At 36.8% G+C, this 22,694-nt stretch overlaps 1 protein-coding gene across 2 annotated transcripts; it reads right to left on the bottom strand.

Annotated features, from left to right (window-relative positions):
- Positions 861-22,494, bottom strand: DDX1 (DEAD-box helicase 1). 2 transcript variants are annotated; one of them, XM_021389501.1, is made up of 26 exons: positions 22,396-22,494; positions 18,224-18,275; positions 17,207-17,270; positions 16,562-16,591; positions 16,217-16,313; positions 15,103-15,150; positions 14,871-14,954; positions 13,900-13,983; positions 13,391-13,467; positions 11,998-12,070; positions 11,815-11,891; positions 10,871-10,985; positions 10,262-10,400; positions 9,384-9,444; positions 8,273-8,371; positions 7,510-7,599; positions 6,770-6,958; positions 5,253-5,304; positions 4,661-4,807; positions 3,893-3,984; positions 3,277-3,349; positions 2,742-2,814; positions 2,591-2,633; positions 2,269-2,364; positions 1,434-1,554; positions 861-1,191 (listed from the first exon to the last, which is right to left on the bottom strand). In XM_021389501.1, the coding sequence occupies exons 1-26, from the start codon at positions 22,409-22,411 to the stop codon at positions 1,061-1,063; spliced, it is 2,223 nt and encodes a 740-aa protein (XP_021245176.1). In that variant the 5' UTR covers positions 22,412-22,494; the 3' UTR covers positions 861-1,060. The 2 variants fall into 2 exon arrangements, with proteins under 2 accessions (XP_021245176.1, XP_021245177.1); XM_021389502.1 differs by lacking the exon at positions 22,396-22,494 and adding an exon at positions 19,745-19,764.

Below are 22,694 nucleotides of genomic sequence, written 5' to 3'. Positions count from 1 at the left end.
TTCTTTTTTTTTTGCTCCTTTATTTCTAAGGAAAATAGAATAGGAAGAATGTAATTGCCCGAACTGGAAGCAGAAGGCTGGCATACTCTAGCCATATATGAAACATCAGCTCCACCAAGAGGCAGCTGATGGTTAGTTATCAAAAAAGTTAACAAAAAGCACATTGGAAACAACTTCCTCTCTCCTTCCCCCACAACTTCTTCCCACAGATTTAGAACAGGCTACGTTTATATACACATGCCTATATAAAAACGCACAATTAGAGACTCAGTTCCAACAATAAATTAATGGTACATATACACTAACTACTCTAGCTACAAATGGCTTATCACTTACTGTTACTTGGTGAAAAGGCATAAATATTCTGAGGTAAAAATAAACATGCAGAGACTTTATGGCAGAGACAATTGTCTGAACTTAATTTAGTATAGTTCTCTTTGGCTTTCTAGTTTTACTTTTTTTTTTTTAAATCTTGTTTGCAGAGGAAATTATGCATTCCAGAAAGTTCATATTTTCTCTCAGTTTTAAGATAGCAGCCATTGAAAATAATACCAAGAGCAATCTATCCCATCATTCCAAGTAACTTACTGTGACATCACATCTAAACACCTTTCCTTAGAGACAGTCATAGTCATGAGGGCAAGTTTTCTGAAAATTGATGCATCTTTAAAAGGCATAGAATTAAAAATCACACCACATGATTAGTGAAGCCATTTTTACATATGTTCCTGAAAAAATTAAATTCTTCATCAGCAAGTTCTTAAGATTTGCTTAATTATACCTGTATTATCAATAAATCAAAAAGCTATGCAAAAAATGATTCTGTGAATTAACTCTCAAGGCAAGAACAAAAGAAGCCATTCCATCTTTGACTTTTTATTTATCAAGAGCTAATACAGAGTCAACAATGCAGAACACACTGTTTATCATGCAAGAAATATACTGAATTTTCATCCTTTTCTTCTTTTCTAACTATTGTTACTGAAGAGACAGTAAAGGAATTTTGTATTTGTAGAATAGAGCATTTATTAACTCAAGTCTTGTCTCAAGTGTGGCACAATCAGAATGTTCTGAACAGCTGGTTAGGAAGATAGCCAAGATGCAAGAAAGATGTCTGAGCCTCCTTTTCAAGGGCAGCCAACTCTTGAACTGTAGGTGCCAGAATATCCACATGGCCTTTGTAGAGTCCACCTGCCAAAAGATACCCAATGTAAATGATACACTCAAAGCTATTTGTCACCACAACTAGTAACATTCAATCACTGTCATTCAGAAAGTTAACAAAATAAAACACAGGCATAAACACACTCTGACTATTGGCAATCCATAGGTTGGATATAAGAAATGCAAAAGACAGCAAAGAACTAACAGTGCCATTATGCAGCAGACAACTGCTGCATAGCAGAGTAATTCAAGAGTAGTTCATTGCTTACCACCAAGGGCTCTTTTCTGTCCGTATGTAACTTTCCCATCAAAGTCATCTACTGGTACTTTTATGTCTGGTTCAACTTGGGAAATAGTGCAGTTTAAGTGCTCTTCAATCTCTCCCAGCAACTGAAGAAAGTTTAAATTTAATCATTTCTACGTTCCAACACTCCAGTTAGACTAACATCCAAAAAAAAAAAATCAAAACCCACAGAAAACACCATAGCCAAACTATTCAAATAGATTTAATAAAAACTGTATATAGAAAACAATTTTGTCTTAGGGACCAAAGGTCAACACATTTTTTGCTCAAATTACTATACAAGTTCATTTCCAATCTCACCATGGCTTTCTTCTACTTAAACTTTCATTTCATATACTACTCTATTTATGTGAATGGAGCTACTTTACGTATCATTCACTCTATCGAAGTAAGAAGGGAAGCACTACTAATTTAAGAAGCATCCATAGCTGGTATACAAAACCAATTGAGAATTTACTTCAGTGACACATTGTTTCCAGATTAGAAGAACAGCAATTCTTCAGCTCTACAGTTCTAAGACAAACTATCTATACAAAAGTGTAATTAACGTTCTATAACTCTTAACAGCATTTGATTAAGATAGAGAAGTTGAACGTAAGACTCATAGAATTGGCTAGGAATATTACGACAGGCTTCGTAATTGAATAAATAACTTAAAGAAAGTACACTCTATGTTTAAAATTCTTCTTAAAACGGAATTACACTTCCAAATTAGATTTATAAACTAAACAGTTAAGACAGTGACTAGACATCAGTCTTTTCAGAGAAATTAGAACATACTGGTCAACTAAAAGGTTTACCTGCATTTCATTGTACCATATGGTACAACCTCCTTCTTCCTTGAGTCTAGTATTGTAACACCCCTTTCCACGACTACTGCATACATGATACCAAACCTAGAAATAAAAGAAAACAACTTTTACACTTTCAGAAATAGCTTAGTACCCAAATTTTTAATCAATTCTGTCCTGAAAATGAATTCAATTATCTTTTTAGAGTCCCTTTCAGGTAAGGTGGGAAAAAGCAGCAATTTTCCAGTACAGGCTGTTGAAGTTGAGCATCAGCAGCGGATGGAACACAAGTAAATAGCATCCATTCGATTTTGCTCTTCAGTGTAACTACCTTTTCTTTCTCTTTTGCCACAAGGGAAATCGCCAGACCCATCCTGAAATAATGGAAGAGAAGAGGTTTTTCAGCAACTACTATCAATTTATTAAAAATCAAGAAAAGAAACTCCAAGGAATTATGGCAGCTTCTCTCAATGCACACATACCTTTCAGCTCTGCCTACTCTTCCAATTCGATGAACATAGTTCTGTTTTTCATCAGGGAGTGTGACGTTGATAACTGTACAAGACACAATCCAAAATATACATGTGTATGTATACACGCTAAATATAAGCACAGACCACACAATTAAAATAAATAGTTTTGATCACTGCAGTCTTTCTCCTTAGCCCATTTATCAAGAGTGAACTTAGTGTTCTACTACAGCAGCTACCAGTGTTACCTGCATTACCTACACTCGATGCTTCCATTATAATATTTCTTCCCCATGATTATCCTTTCCTGTCTTGAGCAAAAAAAAACAAAAAAGAATCCCCAGCAACAGAGAACATCAGATATTTGAGAAGATACAGACATTCAAAAATCCATCCAGATAAAGCATTTCACATATATAACTCTGTTTTCTTAAAATAAAGCCGTAAGTCACATATCTGTTTTAACAGGTATTTGCAGTTGAAAGGACTGCAAACATATGGAAGTCATATGCAAATTCCATAGCTTAGTTTAAAAGTTATGTCTTACCATAGGGAACACCATGAATATCAATTCCTCTAGCTGCAACATCTGTGCAGATCAAGAAACGGACATCTCCTCTCTAAGAAACAGTCAGAAGAAGCAGTGAGCTAAATAAACCAAATCAACACCCACGCACTTTAAACAGTAGTCCTTTCCATTTACTTCACCTAGAAGGTATGGCTGTACATTACATAATACTCCAAATAAAGTTCTTCTGTAGCACAACAGTGATTTTTGAACATGAAAAGCTTGGTCAGTTTACATTCCTACTTTCTTCCCACCAACATAAGGCAAATATAAAAATCAATAAATGGCTTACATACTTAAACTATCATTTGTTTTTTGATATTCAAAATACAGTACCTTTAGAAAAGTTACAGAGCTTAAATTTAGCTTTATTTAGAACCCTCTACTCTATTAATGAAAATCTATAAAGGTCATGTTAACTGAGCATGTATTTCCACTAACCGAAACTGTATCTCACAGAATTTTAGGAGCGAGTCATAAAACATCCAAACCCAATTTAAATTAAGTTGAGGACTAGCAGCACAAGTTAAAACATAAGGTATGATTTCGCACACTGGGAAATGAAGGAAAAGCCTTCAAAAGTCTACTGCATCACCTTAAATCTTTCCAGGTTCTGCTTTCTTTCTTGAGGTTTTCTGTCACCATGCAGACAGACACATGAGAACTGATGTCCCTTCCTATCAGGGCCTGAAAGAGTATGCATTAATAGCATCACATATAAGGTATAACACAGCACTGAAAGCAGTACATGAGGGCAAAAGTCTCAACTTTAGGAAATTTAATCATTTAATTTATTATCAATTAACAAATTTTTAATGACTGATACAGGCATTGGAAAAAAAACAAGACATCCTTCCTCTCTACTTTACTAAAAGGGTTCTATGCAGACATACCCTCATTTCTTACAAGTCAAAACTTACCTTGCTTCTTCACCTAGCTCCTCACATGTCCCTTTTTATTGCCCTTCTGTATTTTGCCACATTTCCTTTCCGCTTCCTCATGTGTGTACTTCTGCACGCCCTCACATTTTCTCCTGTGTCTAGAGCAACTACTGCTCCTTCTTACATAAGTTTCAGCAGGCACTATATATGCTTCTCACTGGTTCAAATTTTTGTGCACAGTGGGTTGTTTCCAGTCATTTCAGAGCTGCCAATCACTGGCATGGAGCAGTTCATGGCCTTCTTTGACATGCAATATCTCTGTACCTCCCTTCCACAAAACCCTGACTCTTATGCCTAATCAACGTCAAAAAACTCGACTATAATTTATTTGTGTGATATGTGAGCATCACTTACTTCATCATAAAACGTCTTCAAAATGAGCAAAGAAGGGAACAGAATAAGGTTTTGGTGAAAAACATTACCTCCGCCCTGTTGGATGAAGTATTGCTCCATATTATCACAATCTATTTTTGTCCTGCAGAAAATAATGGCCTGGTCCATCTTGTGTTCCTTGATTGCCCGAACAGTGTATTCTCCTTTTAGAATTTTGATAGCTTCAGACCACATTTCTAAGTAAAAGGAAGAAAAGCTACTTCAACTCAATTATTTAAAAATATGAAAAGTCTTTGAGCACGCATTTAAAGATTCTCTAGCCTTTTGGTAGACAATTAAATGTTTATTAGCAGAGCAGGTGGGCTAGACCTTCAGTTTTTTCCTCCCTCACCCATGTATCCCTGCTCCAAGGTAATGCAATAAAGTAAGAACAAAACTACTCAGTTTCAGGCAATTTATACACACAAAAAACCAGATTTTACACATCTGCAAGATATAGCCAAGTCTTTTTCTCTCCCATCTAATTATGGAAACAGCTCCCTTCACAACTACAAACATCTATAAATGAATATGGAGGAACATACCTCAAGACAATTATCTACTATAATTTAGCTTTGCTTTACCTAACAATACTCAAAAGATCACTTTACAAGCTATTTCTTAACAGGGATTGCCGATTACCTGGAGTGTTTGCACCAGGTCGGGTATTGTCTTTTGCATGCACTTCATCAGTCTAGGAAAAAAAACAAAAACAAATCTTTAGTCACTTTACTATAGCTGTGGCAAAACCCCACACAATCACAAGAATGGGGGGAAGAAAACCTAACACCAACTGCTTAGCATTTACTCAATATTTTTTGTAAAAGTCTTCATCAGTCTCAACTCTGCAATCAAAGATTCTTTCCTCAGACAACCCACTGAAAACAGAAAACCCTCATTCTATTCTCATCTGCAGGCCTTAAGAACAGAATTCCAGAGAAGGCCAGCTGTAATTTGTCCATCTTTTTCAACGATATCATTTCTTTACACTTGCAGTTCTGAAATTTCAAGTATTGCAACTGCTTCTGGCTAAGAAATAATTTTTAAAATGAGGTTCAATACTCTACATTTCTTTTAAATAAAAGAATTTTTTTGTTGTTTTCCATAATAATCTAAAGTGTTTAAGACAAGACTGGATGTATTACATAACAGAAAATTCATATCCCAAAGTTCACACTAATCTTCCACTACAGTCTATGCACGGAGTAAAAAAAAAAAAATCCCTAGGTTTTTAGAATGCTTTCAGGTGAGAAGAACTACTTGACTAGTGATTGTTACATGCAAATAGATTTTCTTAAGTCACATGAAAGTTTCAGTTACTTAGAATCCTTCTGGTACTTAAAAAAGCAAAGGTCACTCTCTTTAAAGATTTGTTTTCATGTTAAACTCCAGTTAATTGTCCAAGAGTTTTATATCCACTATAACCACTGCTAAATCATAAGAATACATGGTTGCTGCTACGCTTTTCCCTATACCGGAATCAGACATAAACTACAACATAAGTGAAATAAATTCATGTTAAGACTTAACCAAAAAGTTCTAGCACTCCTAACAAAGGAAGTTCCAGAGATAATGAGGTGTTAAGAAAACCTACTGGTCCTAAGCGCTTAAGAGCTGCTAAGAACGAAACACAGATCCAAGTTATTCAGAACTTGCAAACTAAAGACTTAAATAACAAGTTTCCCACCTGAGCATGTCAGGTTAACGCAGAACTGAAATCCTAGTCTCAAATGTCGAGCGAAATGAAATCTGTTCCTCTAAAAACTGTTTATATCACAGGTTAGAGACAAAAAGCGCTCTACAGAATGATCTATATTGTGAAGTTTACCTGTCTCTTCTGAATGATCTACAGTCTCTTCTGAACTAACTACAGTCAGGCTACAGTTAGATGTGAAATGACTGAATAAATGGTGCAATGCCACAAACCACAATGTTATTCCTCCAGGATTTTCCTCAGTCATGTTCATAAGACTGAGCTTTTCAAATACAGTGTTATGACATTACCAATACCATGCTGCTGACTAAATGGAACAAGCCATTTCATATACACTAAACTTTCAATAGCTGGCAAAGATCCTATTAACACTAGGCCTCAATTCTACATGATAAAGTAAATACTGGCAAACAAGTAATCTAAGTTCCACTTATAAGCTACTTACTCTGATATGATTCTTGCCAAGCCTTTCCCAAAGTTTGTCAGTTTTGGGATTTACAAGCACAACTACATGGTGTACAGTTTCAGGGACAGAATCTTCTCCTTTCAAATCAACCCAGGTAGGAAAATGCATGATCTTTTCAGACAGTTTTTTCACATCAAAAGAATGTAGTGTTGCAGAGCACACAATCACCTAAGAAGAAAAAAAGCCACATGAATGCCACTGGAGATCAGATTCTCCTAGCAAAAATCCAAAAGCAAACAAAGCAAAACAACACATCACAAAACAAAACAAAAACCCTGGAAGAAGGGTATGTGGTAGCACACTTCAGCACAAAGCCTTCCAAACCAGCTTTCTTCATCACAGCATCTACTCAGCTGATGAGTCAGGACAAAAGAAAAGGCTTACTCAACTATTCTCCTAAAGAAACTTAAATCACTGAAGAGGAACAAAGTACTTTTACTAAGATGATTATTATAGCATCAGAAACAAGAGCGTAAGTAGTCAATCATTTTTCAGATACACTTATATCACATAACCCAAATAGTGTCAGGCACTGGGCTTCAGATCTAGGATCCTAAAAATACACATTCCCAGAGAGTTACTGAACCCAATGATCACGCGTTGCTTGTGAACAAGAGCTGTAACAATGAATAAACTCTATTTCAAAGAAGCAGTGTTCCACGCCATGCAACAATCAACTGAAAGCAGCAGGCTACAGAAATCAAGGACAGACTTTATACCTGAAGTCTCTTGCCATCTGAAGTTATCTGTGGAATTTGGCTGTGGATCCTGTTTATGAAGTCTGAATAACCTTGGAGAAGAAGGCCATCCTATGTGGGAATGAAATGTAAAAAGCTGCAGTTCTTATTTGTCAATAAGTACATCTCAGTCAAATAAACTATACACTTCAGTCTTAGAGGTCCACTCATTTAATTAGCTGAACAGGTCAATGCCTAGCTGGAATATTATTACTTAGGAGAAAAAAGGAAAAATGTGGAGTATTTGCAAGTACAGTTGCAACGCTTCACAAGAAATTAAATATCTGCTTCAGCTGCTTCTACTAGCTAATACTCTGAGGCATTTTATCTTTGTGAACGCTCAGTTGTACTATCACAGATCAGAAAGATGCACTTATTTCACAGCATACTGACTAGGACATATGCTGACTTGAAGACCTGCTGGGTAAGCCAAAATGCTTACTTAGTGTTTATTCTTTCAAGCTTCCTGAATACTGTGCTGTATATAGACAGGGATTGACTTCAATGCTCTTATGAATACAGTCTGAAATATATTTCTCTATCAGATAAAATTAAAACAGCTTTACCAGAGAGGCTATAAAAGGAGAAGTTATGTAGGATACTATGCTTAGAAACAAAAAATATAGAAGCGTATGGACTCCCTTAGAGCCAAATGCTATAAAGCTATTTGTTGCATTACATCTTTCATAAAATGCTATACTGCATTTAAGAATAGAAATTAAATATCACTTAGTTCTCTACATACAGCTTCATCCAGAACGAGGAATCTAACTTGAGATAAATTAAGCTTTCCTGTTGAGACCAGGTCATCCAGTCTTCCAGGAGTTCCAACAACAATATCCACCTATGAAATACAGAACAGCATTTATTTGTCACACAGCTAATACCTGTGTTGCCCACACTACAGTTTGTGAGACAATTAGCAGTGTGATGCTTCTATGAATTCTAACCATAAAATTCTAGAGCAGTTTGTATTGGAAGGATGTCTTGTGGTCACCTGTCCCCTACATCCACTATCACATACAAAGGCAACCTTCCAATTTACTTCAGAATTGTCAGAACTTTGCCTGGGAAAATTTTCAGCATCTACAGGAAAACAAAATCCCACAGACTCTCCAGGCAACAGATTTATTTCACTCCCATTTAAGAAAAATGAAGTATACTTCTACAGTGAGAAATCTATTAAATCTACCAATGATAGAAATAAACTTAAGATTTGGCCAGATAGAAGGGTCCACCATTATAAATTTACGATTTACGTGGAAGTCTAGCAAACTTCAAATCTGCTTAAGAGAAATTTCTGATTTTGGCAGCTAGAGTCATCATAATAAGTCTCCTTAATACTGTCAGGGTATCACTTCCAGCGGTTAGTCTTAAACAACAAAAATACTTAGCTATTACCTAAGGGACAACTGAATTGAAAGTACATTCCATGCTATGGAAACTAGACTGGCTCCTGCTGTGTAAGACTGGTTTAGGATATAGGTTGAACCTGACAATTACAGACCAGTTTTACTTGCGTAAACATGAAAAAGTAAGAAATCTGTTTTTATCTTGGTAATTAACAACAAATGTCTAAAGTTACATTTCTGTTATGTCTGAATACTGCTGAAAAATTTAAAATAGAATTTGATCAAGTACTACAAGCATTTGTATTTAGAATTTAGTACTTATTTTTGCCACAGAAATAAAACGACAAAGGCTAGAAAAGCAACATTAGTGTGATATGAAATGCATGATCGCATTTCTCAGGTATACAGCAGTTACAGGAAACTTTAGTACTACTCTCAAAAGACAGTATGAGTTATTTAGAAATGGAACTTTCAACTTATATGAACAACAGGAATACATCTTACTCCTTGTTCCAGCACAGAAAGTTGATCCCTTGCAGCAACCCCACCAATAATCAACAGCTCCCTAAAATGAAAGTTACATCAACATATTTGATTATTTTTCTGTTCAGAAGAAAAATTAAACATCAGGCTGAAAATTGATTCTACTACTGATAGTTGGTGTTTAACATTTCTGAATAGTAATTAGGAACAGAATAGTAAAAAAAAATATTTCCTTCTTATGTAGTATATAGTACTTCAACTTGAGAAGCTTATAAGTCTTGTTAGAGTTGTATTTTAACTATTATTTTATTGTTGTTGTATTAAACACTGACAAATTAATCATTTTCAACTTAAAAAAAAAAAAGATTCTGTTCCTAAAATCTTAAGCAGACAAATTAGCTTAGTAAGTTTCCTGTGTTTCTGAAAGCAAGCAATGCAAATAATGAAACTGAGGTTTACATCATATCTTGTCTTTCTCCATTGCTAGACACATGCAACTCTAGTAAAAGTACTCCTGTGCTCGACTGTAGTTTAAAACTACAGAGACACTTTTTAAAGTTATATAAGTAGAGTCAAGAGAGGAACCACTTAAGAACAAAGCAGCCTGCAAGCAAGTTTTTTTTTTTTGTTAGAATTTTAACCCCATGCTAATCAGTGTAACACTTGTATTGCAAGCACGCTAATGTAAACAGAGATGATCTTTTATACAGCAACCTGCTGGAGTCAGACTAGAGCAGAAAAATTAGAAACTTGGCTAGCAGCAGGTATTACTGAGACTATTATCAGTAGCACTGCAGATTAAAGTCCACTCAGCAACAAAGTAGAACCCTATCTCCCCTGCCAAGTCATGTCCAAGTATAACATCGTAAATGCAATCTAGGTACCAGATGTATTGTTACCTCAATTTGGGATTATCAATGTATTTTTTGAACTGCTTCACATTGTTCAAAGTTTGTTCTGCCAGCTCTCTTGATGGTTCTACAATCAACGCTTTTGGAGCATTTGGAAGGTTCTGCGTTTGAACCACTTGTGCATTTCCTAAGATTTGGAAAAAAATTAATAGAAAAGCCATTAAGACAAACTACGTATCTATCCTGGGATGTATTAGCATAAATAAACTTGTAATGCTAAATATTCCATTAAAGAGTGATGTTATTGCTTTAGATTAATGTTCAGATTAAAAGTAAATCTAGACATGATAACAGTACATTGGCCATGCAACATAATTTTTATTGCAGAGTATATAAAAAAAAGTGTTTGTTTGTTAAGAGAATATCCTGGAGTAACTTGAATTATTTACGAGAAGTTCTGCTACCTAATTCTGAACTCAAAGTGTTAGTACCACTTGCAGTTTAAGCTGATGATGACTGAAGGATTTCCAGAAAGCATTGGTTTTGCTACCACTAAGAAGATGTTTGCAGTGGTAATATAGAAATGAAAGTGAATTAAATGTATTCTAAAACAAAATCTGAACACACAATCAATAGAAAATTAAAGGTCAAACTTACCTGTATGTTGTGATTTTACAACATTACCATCAGGAGCTTTGCAAAGACCAATATAGCCATCTTTTGGTGGAAACTTGAAGTCTTCTTCACCAAAATTAAATTTCAATTCAGCATTCTAGATTTCAACAAAAATGTGTCATATAGCTTCAAGAGATTAGGTGAAATGAGAAACAATTCCACAGGTAGCTACCCCCTTGAGAAACCAGTTAGATATTCCGTGGGGACAGGGAACGCGGTATTACTCTCCCCCCCCCCCCCTCCTTTCACAAGAAGTCTAAAACCTGCCAGATATTTTGCGCTCAATTCCAGCTCTTAAATTCTATATCAAAATATTCAAACGTTTACAGAGACGTTGAAACTTTAAAACAAAATTTATATTCAATTCATATTCAGTGACAAACTGCAACTAAATGGAAAGAAAAATCAATTTTTAGACTTGTGAATGTCTTTCTCTGAACACCAAAAAGTTCTGCTAAAGCCTTTACTCAGTAAGACATCATCTCAGAGAGACTGTAAGAACAAAGACATACTGCTACACTAACAGAATGTTTAAGTTTAGAGTAAATGAAACAGGAAACGTAGCTCACATAGACCACAAACTTTGGCACTTTTAAGTTACTTGCTCATCTCTATTGAATCACATTACACCAAAACTTAATAGTGGAAGATAGTACTCACTCCACGCTGTTCTACCCTTATATTCCAATTTCAGTTTTTCAGTTTGAATTTAGATACTTGGTATTTAGCTTGAGCAGTTCTCATCAAAGCTAACACACTTGTGACAAATTCAGGAGTGAATTTCCAGTAGGCAGAAGGAAATGGCATAAATGCACAACTATAATAATTGCATGCAGGTATGCAGATTTTATTCATAACTACTTAGTTACTGGAAGTAGAACAATTTCTGTCATCTTGCACACACATCCGTCACATTCCTAAGTTACCTTCAGTACACAAGCTGCAAAGAGTGCCTGGTTCCTTATATGCGGTGGGAATTCAAATGCAAGGCCAAGGTCCTTCCCTGAAAGCAGGGGTTATTCAGTCAGACATCATGTGTACACATCCCTTTCCCCATATCATTCAAGCATCCAAATAAAGTTCTCAAAGAGAAGGTAAATAAAACTTACCGTTTTTGGAAAACTTTATTTGTCCTTTATCTATGTCTAGATAACATCCAATCGTATCGTGCATAGTGAATTCCTACAATGAGAAGAATTTTGTGAAACTAACAAATTTTAGAGCAAGTACTGTATTAAGAAAACTTTGTGCTTACTATTTTGCCCATTTTTACGGTCTTCGCACTCCTCCCTACTAAATACTTATTTTCAAGAGAAGCAAGTTCTACTTTCATTTCAATACTACTGCAAGAAACAGCATTCACATTTTTGATTGCACATCTTCAGTAAACTACCAGATTTATCTTCACTATCCACACCTTCACTGCTGCTTTAAATTTACTTGAACACTGACAATGATAAATCCAAGTAATTCACCTGGAAGAATTCTAGATTATGAAGAAGTGCATTAATTATACATTTCTTAATCAATTTAAATCCAAGCTTCATGCACTGAACACTGTAATAGAAACGTATTTCCTGGCAATATGAGAAGAATTACTCTTGTAGGGAAGTTACAAAATGCATGCTATATATACTTAAATACTTGAAACAGACAGCTCTAAATCTTTTAATTACTGGAGTATTTAACAAAAACCTATGTGCACTATGAAGTACTTCAAGTTTGACAGATCAGATGCCACTATCATAAAAAAAACTACACAACAATACTCAAATCTGCAAGTTTTACAGTATTGACAATTCACTAATATCACAGACATTTCCGCTGTGTTATTCAAATTAATCTAAGTTATTCACAAACATCTATGAACTCCTGACTTGCACGCTGCACAAAAACTGCTACAGATATTCCTGGTAGGCATTTTGAAAAATATATACTAAATGTATATAAGATAACCATTTTAGTGGTTCAACTGGTCCAACTGACTCACCTAAGTAACCATAAATGGAGACTGCTATAGTTTTTTGGCAGATAAGTATATATTTTGAAGTTTTAGAGAGCTGTTTGATTACCAGCAATCACTGGTACACAGGCTTCAGTGACCTCACTTTGACATTCACAAAGGTATACAGATGGGTGTTATACATGCCAACAGTGAAATAAGTAAAGAAATAAATCCAAGAGATCAGCTAAACGCTAACCCATAACACACAGAAAAGCTTTATCTTCCAAAAAAGTCATTATCATTGCTATCTAGACATTATTATAAACCTCAATGTACTATCTCCTTCTGTTAAGTTTGTTCATATGCTTTAGTCCAAAAACAGTTTGAGGTTTTCTGCTATTTCTGCTTAGTGATTTTACCTTAAGAAGTTAGCACTGCTGGAAAAGACAACTGATTGCTACAGAAACAACCAAGATGCAAAATCTCTACTAAAAAGTAATGAATTTAGAAATGAATAGCAACATTACTATTACTATCGACAAACAATTTAAGCCTACCTCACCATAGCTGTCAAATTGCTTGTTGTGAGACTTCTTACCAGTTCCACCAAATCCAAAGCCAAATTTATCAGTACCTGAAGGCAACACGGAGTAAAGTTTTTACTCTTTGGTTGACAGGTTACATTTTTCACCACTCTTCGTTATCATTTATACTGCCAACTGAAACCTCTACTGTAAAAAATACTACCTAATGCTAAGTGAACACTTCTAGTTTTGACATTTTCTAAAATATAATCTTTGTAACAGTACACTGATTTATTTCACTAGTTGCTAGTCATCTTCATTAAAATACTGAAATAAAAGGAAAAAGGTCATAAGAAACGTTAGTGCCATATCATATACAGATTTTCTCCTTGAAGTAGAGGATTTGTACAAGTCTTGAACTCCCTTATACTGTTACCCTTCCCCAGTCTCTCCTCTTTACGAGAAGAGGATTGCAGCCACTTCATAAATGTGAGCATGAGAACTGTCTATAGGATTCCAGTATATACAGTGAGGAAACTCACCCAAATCTAGTGAAGCCTGCATAGTTGACCAACCAACTCTGCACAAGCCTTGGTCATGACAAGACACTTCGTAGTAGTATTTTCCTTAAAAAGAGAAGACAAAAAGATCAAAACAAACACCAAAATTTCAATTTCATTGAGGTGGTTCAATTTAGTGGACCAAAATCATGTATATCCATCCTCTACCATAAGAGTCATAAAAACCTCCTCTGTGTTAGTGCGGAAGGGTTCTGCAGACACCTATAAGGATGGAGAAACAAATCAGAGAACAGCAGTCCTAAGAAAGGTAAAGTGTGTGCTCAGAGGTATTGTATTAAAGTCTCTCAAGAACCAATAATCTAGCAAGAGATCAGTGGTTCTACAGAATCCACAGCATCTGATTAAAAGCAAACCAACAAAGAGCTGACAAATCAGTCCAAGATGATCAGCATGTACTAGCACTGACAACTAGCTGCATGACTTTAACCACATTCGAGTGGTTACTATGCACAGATGGACTATAGGATTGTGTGCACACCTGATGAATTGACACTGTTCAAGAGTCTTTATGAACACCCAACTAGAATCACTGTAGTGTCAATACAACTCTTTGCTTCCAAGTAAACAGCTGGGACCAGCCATCCAACTGCTGCTCTCACCAAGGTAACCACAAAATTTGTGCATGCATCTGAATGGGGAACATGTGAGGAAATAATTCCAAAGTACAGTGCAGTTAACTATTTCCTATTAATAACATCTGAACAACATATGTTCAACTGAAGATTGGTTATAATGACTCCACTCCCTATCAGAGGAGCTCAAAACAGAATGAAATACTTTTCTTTCCAAAGTCTTCAGCTAGCAGTAAATTGAGTTACGGAACATTTACTTAGACAGATAGTAAATTTTAAATGCAATTGTCTACATTAATGGATGACGAGCATTTCAGTTGAAATTTACAGGAGAGCCTCCGAAACACATTTTACACTTACCTTTAGTCACACCTCTAGTTGCTCTGCATCCATGCCATTCTTTTACTTCTCTGCTTTGACAACACAGACCATCTGATCCAATCGCTGAAGATGACAAGAAAGCTTTAGTTTAAGAAAACGCTTCTCCAACAGCTTCTAAGAAAATCTTTGTGAATACTTTAGTTTTATTCTGTTTCACAATCAAGATTTCAGATGCACAAAGAACAATTAAAGCAGCATTAAGACAACTCACCAAAAGCTGATCCTCTGTCATACGGGTTCATCTGCCATTTATTGAGCACTAAGTTTGAAAGACAGCAATAGAAAATACATCAAGGCAACAATGTAAGCCTGGAGAAATCAAACTCAAAATTCACATTGGCTCTGCAGTCTAGCTTAGTATTTTGAGAAGACAGCCTTATTCCAAATCAATTCAAATGCCTTGGTCAAAATGAACGTGATTTTATTTATTTCTTAAGTTGACTGCACTGTCAACATTGTAACAGTAGCTATAACTAACCTTTAAGTCAGCAACTTCTCTAAGGTCTTCTCTGTCCTTTCTACAACTACAGTCAATGACAAATCTTGATCTCCAACTACTATAGACTGGACATAGCTACTAGCTTCCAAGTTGCAAGCCTATTTCAATATTAGACACTCCCATAATGTAAGAATATTACCACGGTTACAACCTATACCGTATAAGCAAGTTCTGACCCTGTGTGTTGCCAGTTCAGTTTAACATTTCCTAATTCACATTTGTAGCCACTAAAGATGCTGTTATACCGCTTCCAAATCTAGCACAAAAGGAATACAAGATTTATTCAGTGCAGCAGACTTTAAAGCTACTAGTGCCACCCAGCCAGATAAGTCAGTCTACATCTAAAAAGGCTTTCAAACTCAAGCTTACATAAGAGGCCCAAGCTGAGTATGCTGATGCCTCATTTGTGCTAGCAACAGGAAGACTTTCCTTTTTTTAAAAAAAAAACAAAAAAAACCAAACCAAAACAAAACAACTCCTTTGAAACTGGTCATTACCACCACTTCACATCTTGCAAGGGAATAAATTAGCACAGCTTTCAAAAGAACATGGAATAGTTCACTGTGGATTTGTCAACCTTAAGCTAAAGGCAAGCAAGACTCTGCAGTCCAATGCATCCCAGTTCCTTCCACAAATATCATGACATTTGTATTTGTAATTTTATAATATCTAGAATAATTACATTCTACTCACATTATCCCAAATAAAAGAAAAAGAGAAGATCCATTTTAACTGTGAGCAAATTTTCTTTTACTTTGGGGTATTATGGAATCAACATGAATGAAGAGTATTCTAAACCTCATATATGGTATGGAAGAAAACTTACCTGCCCCACCAGTTTTAATAGTTGCTTTCCCTTTCTTCCCTTCCATTTGGTCCTTCAGCGTTTCATATACAATCTGGATAACTGGAATGCTGAAAGCCTAAAATATGAAGTTACTTTGCTTCTGCAGTCTATACAGATATTCTCAGATATGCAGTCAACCTAGTTTTCAGTTGCAACACCTTTAGAAACATTTTAAAGCACGTGCAAGCATATGTTTAAATACTTATACAAATGCATACATATTCTCTCTGCATGTTAAGTATACACCACTAAGCACAATGCCTCTTATGGCATAAACACTTTTATTCCTACAACTTTTTATTAGATTTAAATCTGATTACTTACACCAGTTTTTCCACTCCCCGTTTCTGCAGCCTATAGGAAGAAAATTTAAGAGTTTAATCAGAGTTTCAACTTTCACAGTAAGGATTGTTCTACAGTTCTATTCATACTTTTACCTCTGCATAATATAGAAAATCTCAGAGTAATATCACTGCTTCACATAAATTAGATGCAAATTCAAATACACAAAACCTTTTCAAAAGATTTGGAACATAAAAGCCTCCAGAGCTCACCAAAAGAGCTGGCTATATATGTCTGATTAAGGAATCAAGGACAGAGATCTGCAAAAAGCATGATAAGCAAGTATCTACAAGGTTACTGACAATGAAGCAGTTGTTGAGACAGTATCAGTCATGTTCCATGCAGATCTGTATCATGTGTTTACAAAAAAGAGCAGATGAAATCAGATGGTTTTCATTCATGTAGCAGTGCCTGTCAAACTGTCAAAACCTGAAGCCTAAGATGAATGAATTCCATCTGAAAGAACAGCTGGAAACACAGTAGGAACTCAAAGCATTTTTTAGCTGAAGGATGTACTTTTTACAGAAAGACTGAAGATCTAGTGTAACCACACTAGACCCATTGCTTCTGGAAGGATGGAAACAACACACAAAGAATATTCATTTAAGGACTGTCCTACATACTTACCATAAGTACATCACCACCTCCCAGAATCAATGGGATAGATTCTGCTTGAATATCTGTAGGAAGACTAGAGGAAAAAACACAGTAACTTAAGTAGAAGTTATTCAAAGAGAAAACAATTTTTGCTTGTACAAGAACTCACAAAACCCACTTTAACATACAACTTAGACAAGATGTGAAATAGCAGGTGAAAGTTATTCTTCCTGGCTTGCAGCGAAAGAAGTGAAAATGTCAAGATTTCCATGGAGGGTTGAGAATAGGTCATGTATCTTAACAAGAAGGGATAAGTGGATGGAGTGTACTCAGTTGTACCCTGACAAGATGGCTATATCATACATCAGTATACTAACAACAAAAAGAGAAGTTTATTCCCCGATTTCCTTTCTTCCAGTATTGTTCACTTTTAAAGTTTCTTACATACCCCTCATTTACAGGATTACTACTCAAAACTGGAAAAGAACAAACATAAATGTAACCAACATTTTTAACCAATCTCAGTTAATTAAAACTATGTATGCAGGTAAAGAACAATGACATACATTGTTATCCGCATGGACACTCCTATTCTGAATGACAATTCAAAGTAAAATATTCTAGCAAAATGAGCAACCAGCACCAGGAAGAGTAACTTTTGTGGAATGATGCACTTGGGCATCAACCCTAAAAGACACAAATTCCAACTGCAGTCTGGAAAACACTAAACTAGTATCAACTAGGTAACAGTAATTCCAGCAATCCCATAATAATCATAAATTGACCAGAAGCTCAGGGCCTTTTATCAGTCAAAGAATACTGAAGCTGTCATACTTTGCTTGTCCAAGTTTGTGTGTTACTACTGTAGTTACAGCTTGTGTTCTTCAGTCATTCACATTAATAAAGGAATACAAGAGACACAATGATACTAAAAGAAAACTGTTTCCACTTTGATATTGGAAAAAAACACAGGTATTTTAAGAAGCATGTGATACATTACTGAAAAACAGGATAGACTTTGCCAGGCTCAAAGGTATGCCTACTTACAGCCAATCCATCTCCTCCACCGCTTGAGCTATTTCAGGCATAACACCCATTTCTGTAAGAAAAAAAAAAAAAAGTAAAGAAAATACACATAACAATCAGTGTTAGTTACTTCAATATAGCCTAAAAGGAATCGTTGATACTTGGATATTCAGCTACAGAGAGAAATAACAATCCACAGTTTTTGGCAACAGCACAGGCAACTTTCTCTACAGAACTTGAGTGATAAGAAACATTCTCCCTTCTGCGTACTTTTGGCAGTTGTCCCCAGTTTTAGGGGTCATGCAAAGAGCCAGGAATATACTAAGGGAAAGAAACGAACATAATGGCAAATGAAGCACCCTGGGAACTAAGTACTACTTCAAGGGCACGTACTTTTCATGTTTGCAAATTTAAGTCTAAACAAACAGCAGGACAGACTTTGTTTGTCACTGAGATCTTAACTTTCTACAGTCAAAATGCAAACAAAAAAAGAAATATGTATGGAAAAGGGACTTGGATGGTTAAGTTTCTTTTCACCAGAACTTTCCATACGTAGCTATGGCAAGTATATTAACAAGAGAATGCTTTGATTTTGATACAGGTACTAATCGCATCCAGCTCTGAAAGCTTGTTTTCTTTGTTACCGTTTCTAGTAAACTCATCAAGGTCTGATGCTCATACCACAGTCACGGGTTAAAAACATGAAGTCACATAACAAAGGTTGTAAGTCCATACACAAATTCTCTCTCTCAAATTGAAACAAATAATAATAAAAAAGCCAGCACCTATTTAACGACAATATTCTACCATGAACAGAACTGACAGTCACTCTAAATCCATTATGTATCAATATACATGTTCTTAAAGAAATCTTTTACATACTAGTCTTCACACTGTCACGTGTTGGCTTTCTGTGTGACATATATATAGATATATATATACTTTTTCCCCAACCTTGGTGATTCTACGATTTTACATGCATATATATGTACTGATACACATAAATACATATATATACAAATATATACATATAGATATATATATCAATACATATACATGCATGTAAAATCATAGAATCACCAAGGCCGGAAAAGGCCTCCAAGATCTAGTCCAACTGTTCACCTACCACCAATATCTGCCCACTGAACCATAACCCTCAGTACAACATCTAAATGTTTCTTGAACATCTCCAGTGGCAGTGACTCAAACACCTCCCAGGGCAGCCCATTCCAGCACCGGCTCTTCTGGAGAACAATTTTTTCCCAATATTGTCGACGGTTTACGGGCGTTAGGCCCGATTCCGTGACAAAGGGGACGGGGGACCCAAGGGCCCACGTCCCGGGAAAAGGGGAAAGGGGAAAAGGGTAGGGAGATGGCCCTGAGAGCAAAGAACAGCGGCAACAATCTGAGGAGAAACAAACTAATTTACTAAATAAAATATCGGAATGCAAAACAACACACTATAATACAATATAATTACAATTTAAGCTGATAAATTCAATACAGAGAGAGAGAATGTCCCAAAATCAAGGTAGGCCTTACTCTACTACTGACGATAAGACGGCTGGAGAGCGAGGTGCTGCCAAGACGAGAGACGGCGGAAAAAGGGACGAGGTCTCGTGATCTGCAAGTTTTTATACTGCGAGCTTCTATCTTTTCCCTCCGGCTGGAAAATGGTAACAAAGGAGCAAAGTGCCGTGGGGACTGTAGTAGTCCTTCTCTTCTGAGAACTAGGTATGTCCACTACATGATGTTATGATGTGGAATACCAATAACCGAAAATCACAAAACCATGACAAATATCCAACCTGAACCTCCTTCGGTGCAAACTGAGGTCGCTCTTTCTTGTCCTATCACCAGTTGTATATACAAATATAGGTCACATATATACACACACACACTTACATATGTACACACACAAAGAACTGGGCTAACGTACTTGGATTTACTCAGCCAAAATTATTCTTACATTTGCTACTGTAATTTAAATACTATGAAAAATGGGAATTATTTGTGACTTGTTTTCAGAAAGCTTTAGTTTTCAAGTATTAATTTTTAATCCTAAAAACTTATACAAGCCACATAAGTAAAAAGCTCTTCCTTTTTTGAAAAAAAAAAAAATTAAGTGCAAATTATAAATAAATCCCTTAAACATTTTTCCCTGCTTTTTAATACACTTCCAGTTTATGCCAATTAAGTCCTTGTACTCAGCTTGTCCCCTAGGAGAAGAGAAGGCTCTGGGGAGACCTGAGAGTGTCCTTCCAGTAACTAAAGTGGGATAATAAGAAAGAAGGGGACAGACTCTTTAGCAGAATCTGCTGCGATAGGACAAGGAGAAATGGTTTCAAACCAAAAGAGGGGAGATTTAGACTTGATGTAAGAAAAAAAGTTGTGGGTTTTTTGTTGTTGTTGTTGTTTTTTTTTTGTCATAAGGGTGGCAAGGCACTGGAAGAGGTTGCCCAGAGATACTGCGGATGCCCTGTTCCTAAAGTCAAAGGTCAGGCTGGACGGGGCTCTGAGCAACCTGATCTAGCTGCAGATGTCCCTGTTTGTTGGACAAGATGACCTTTAAGGGTCCATTCCAACTGAAATAACTACATTACATTTAATTAAAACAACTATCACCAAAATTGGACATTTTTTTCCTCAACTATACAACCCAAACAATCCTGTCTACCATCTAAATTCATCTTCAGATCTAAGGAAAGAGTTACAGTATTTTCTTGATGATGATGATATGTTCATTAGTATCTTAGATTCAACTGAGACAGAATTGTTTTCTTCAGTGTCTGGTATGTTTTGGTTGCAGAACAGTAATGTTGATAACACACCGATGTTTACAGCTGCTGCTAAACAGTGTTGTACAGAGCCAAGGACATCCCAGCTTCCCAGTAAAGGAGCTAGGAGGGGACAGAATCAAAACAGCTAGCTTAGACTGACCAAAAGGATGTTCTGTACCACATGTATCACGTAGAAGGAGTTTGGAAGGGGGTGGGAGTTCATCTTGCTCTCTTCCACTGCTAGGGGAAATAGTTGGGAATTGGTTGGGGGTAGTGAGCAACTGCTTGTGCATCACTTGTTATATATATGAAAGAATATATATATATGTCAAAATTATTATCTTTTTCCTTTTCTCTGTCTTGGTAAATAGCTTTATCTCAACTCAGGAGTTCTACTTTTTTTTTGTCTTTTGATTCTCTCTCCATTCCTAGTGGGATGGAGGGGGGGGGAAAGGGAGGAAGAATGGGGGAAAAAGTGGGAAGCAAGCAAATGACTGCGTGTTGCTTAGCCATCTGCCAGTTTACACCACAACAGCCATTTTAATGCACAATGTTGGGCGTGAGAGGTTGAAATAGCAGCAGATCTCACCAGACTGTATTAACACAGAGTGTTTTGGTAGTTTGATAATTGCTGGCCATGGTGTTGATCTTTTCCTTATTTATTGAGCTCCTTGAGTCTTCTCATGGAACTACATGGGGTAGCGCTTCGCTTGCTGTTTATTTTCCCTGCTGCGTTGTCCTTATGTGTGTATGTGTTGGGGGGAAAGAAGGGAAAAGTCAATATGACCAATGAATGATTCTCCCTCCTTCAGGAATAATCACAGGATGTCTTGAGTTGGAAAGGTACTCAAAGATCACATAGTTCCAACCACTGCAGCAGGCAGGGGTGCCAATCACTAAATCAGGCACCCGATTAGTTTGCCTTGAATAACTTCATATATTATGATTCACATATGCATTTTACTCTCCTAACAAAGAAGCGGATTTCTCATATTAAAAACATTAATTGACCACTGCAATGTACAGATCAGTTATTACGACCCCTCTGTTGTAGAAACCAGCCAGCCTGAGAACAAGCTCAGATTTTTAAGCAGCCCTGCCTTGCCCGAGGCCTGCACACTACATTCCCGCTAAAACGCGCAAATTAGCTTCAGCAAGCACATCCGAAGGCCGGTAAAAACCCAGGAAGAGCACCTACACCCCCACAGGCCTCTCGACCTGCAGTGAGCCACACACTGCAGCAGGCCCCTACGACGCAGACAGCGCCAGCCAGCCGCCCGTCGTGGGGAGACGGCGAGCCGCCTGCCCCCACCCCTAAAAGACGTCGGCAGCCCACAGGCACGAGAGGTGCCCCAACGATTTGTACCAGCGGCACAAGCAACCAACCCCCCTGCCTGCCTCAGCTCCACGTACCCGAGAACGCCGCCATCTTCACGCCGCCACCAGCCTACCCGCAGTGCGCAGGCGCAGCGCACATCCGCCGCTGTATGGCGCCGGCCGGAAGGCGGAGCGCGCTGCCTGCACGCCCGAGTTTAAACGTTCCGCGAGGGTGTGCAGCGCTGTGGTGCTGAGTTTCCTTGTCATTCACGCTTGTGTAATTTTCAGTATAACGTATTTGTGGTACGATGCGCTGTGAGTTTTGTGTGTATACAAGTACCTTCACACATAAATAACGCATTGATTTATCCCCGCACAGAGAGGGGTGTGTTCCT

This window comes from Numida meleagris, chromosome 3 (assembly GCF_002078875.1).
Source record: "Numida meleagris isolate 19003 breed g44 Domestic line chromosome 3, NumMel1.0, whole genome shotgun sequence".
In the NCBI taxonomy this organism is placed as follows: domain Eukaryota; kingdom Metazoa; phylum Chordata; class Aves; order Galliformes; family Numididae; genus Numida; species Numida meleagris.
The sequence above is the reverse complement of the archived record's forward strand: the minus strand, read 5'-3'. Positions and strand labels throughout refer to the sequence as shown.

Excerpts from the sequence above, each read along its gene's own strand:
- DDX1 (XM_021389501.1), bottom strand. Across the intron at positions 9,445-10,261 it reads ATTGATAATCCCAAATTGAG|GGAGCTGTTGATTATTGGTG; the intron begins GTAACAATACAT and ends CTTTCATTTTAG. Across the intron at positions 4,808-5,252 it reads ACCTGGTGCAAACACTCCAG|AAATGTGGTCTGAAGCTATC; the intron begins GTAATCGGCAAT and ends CCTTTTACTTAG.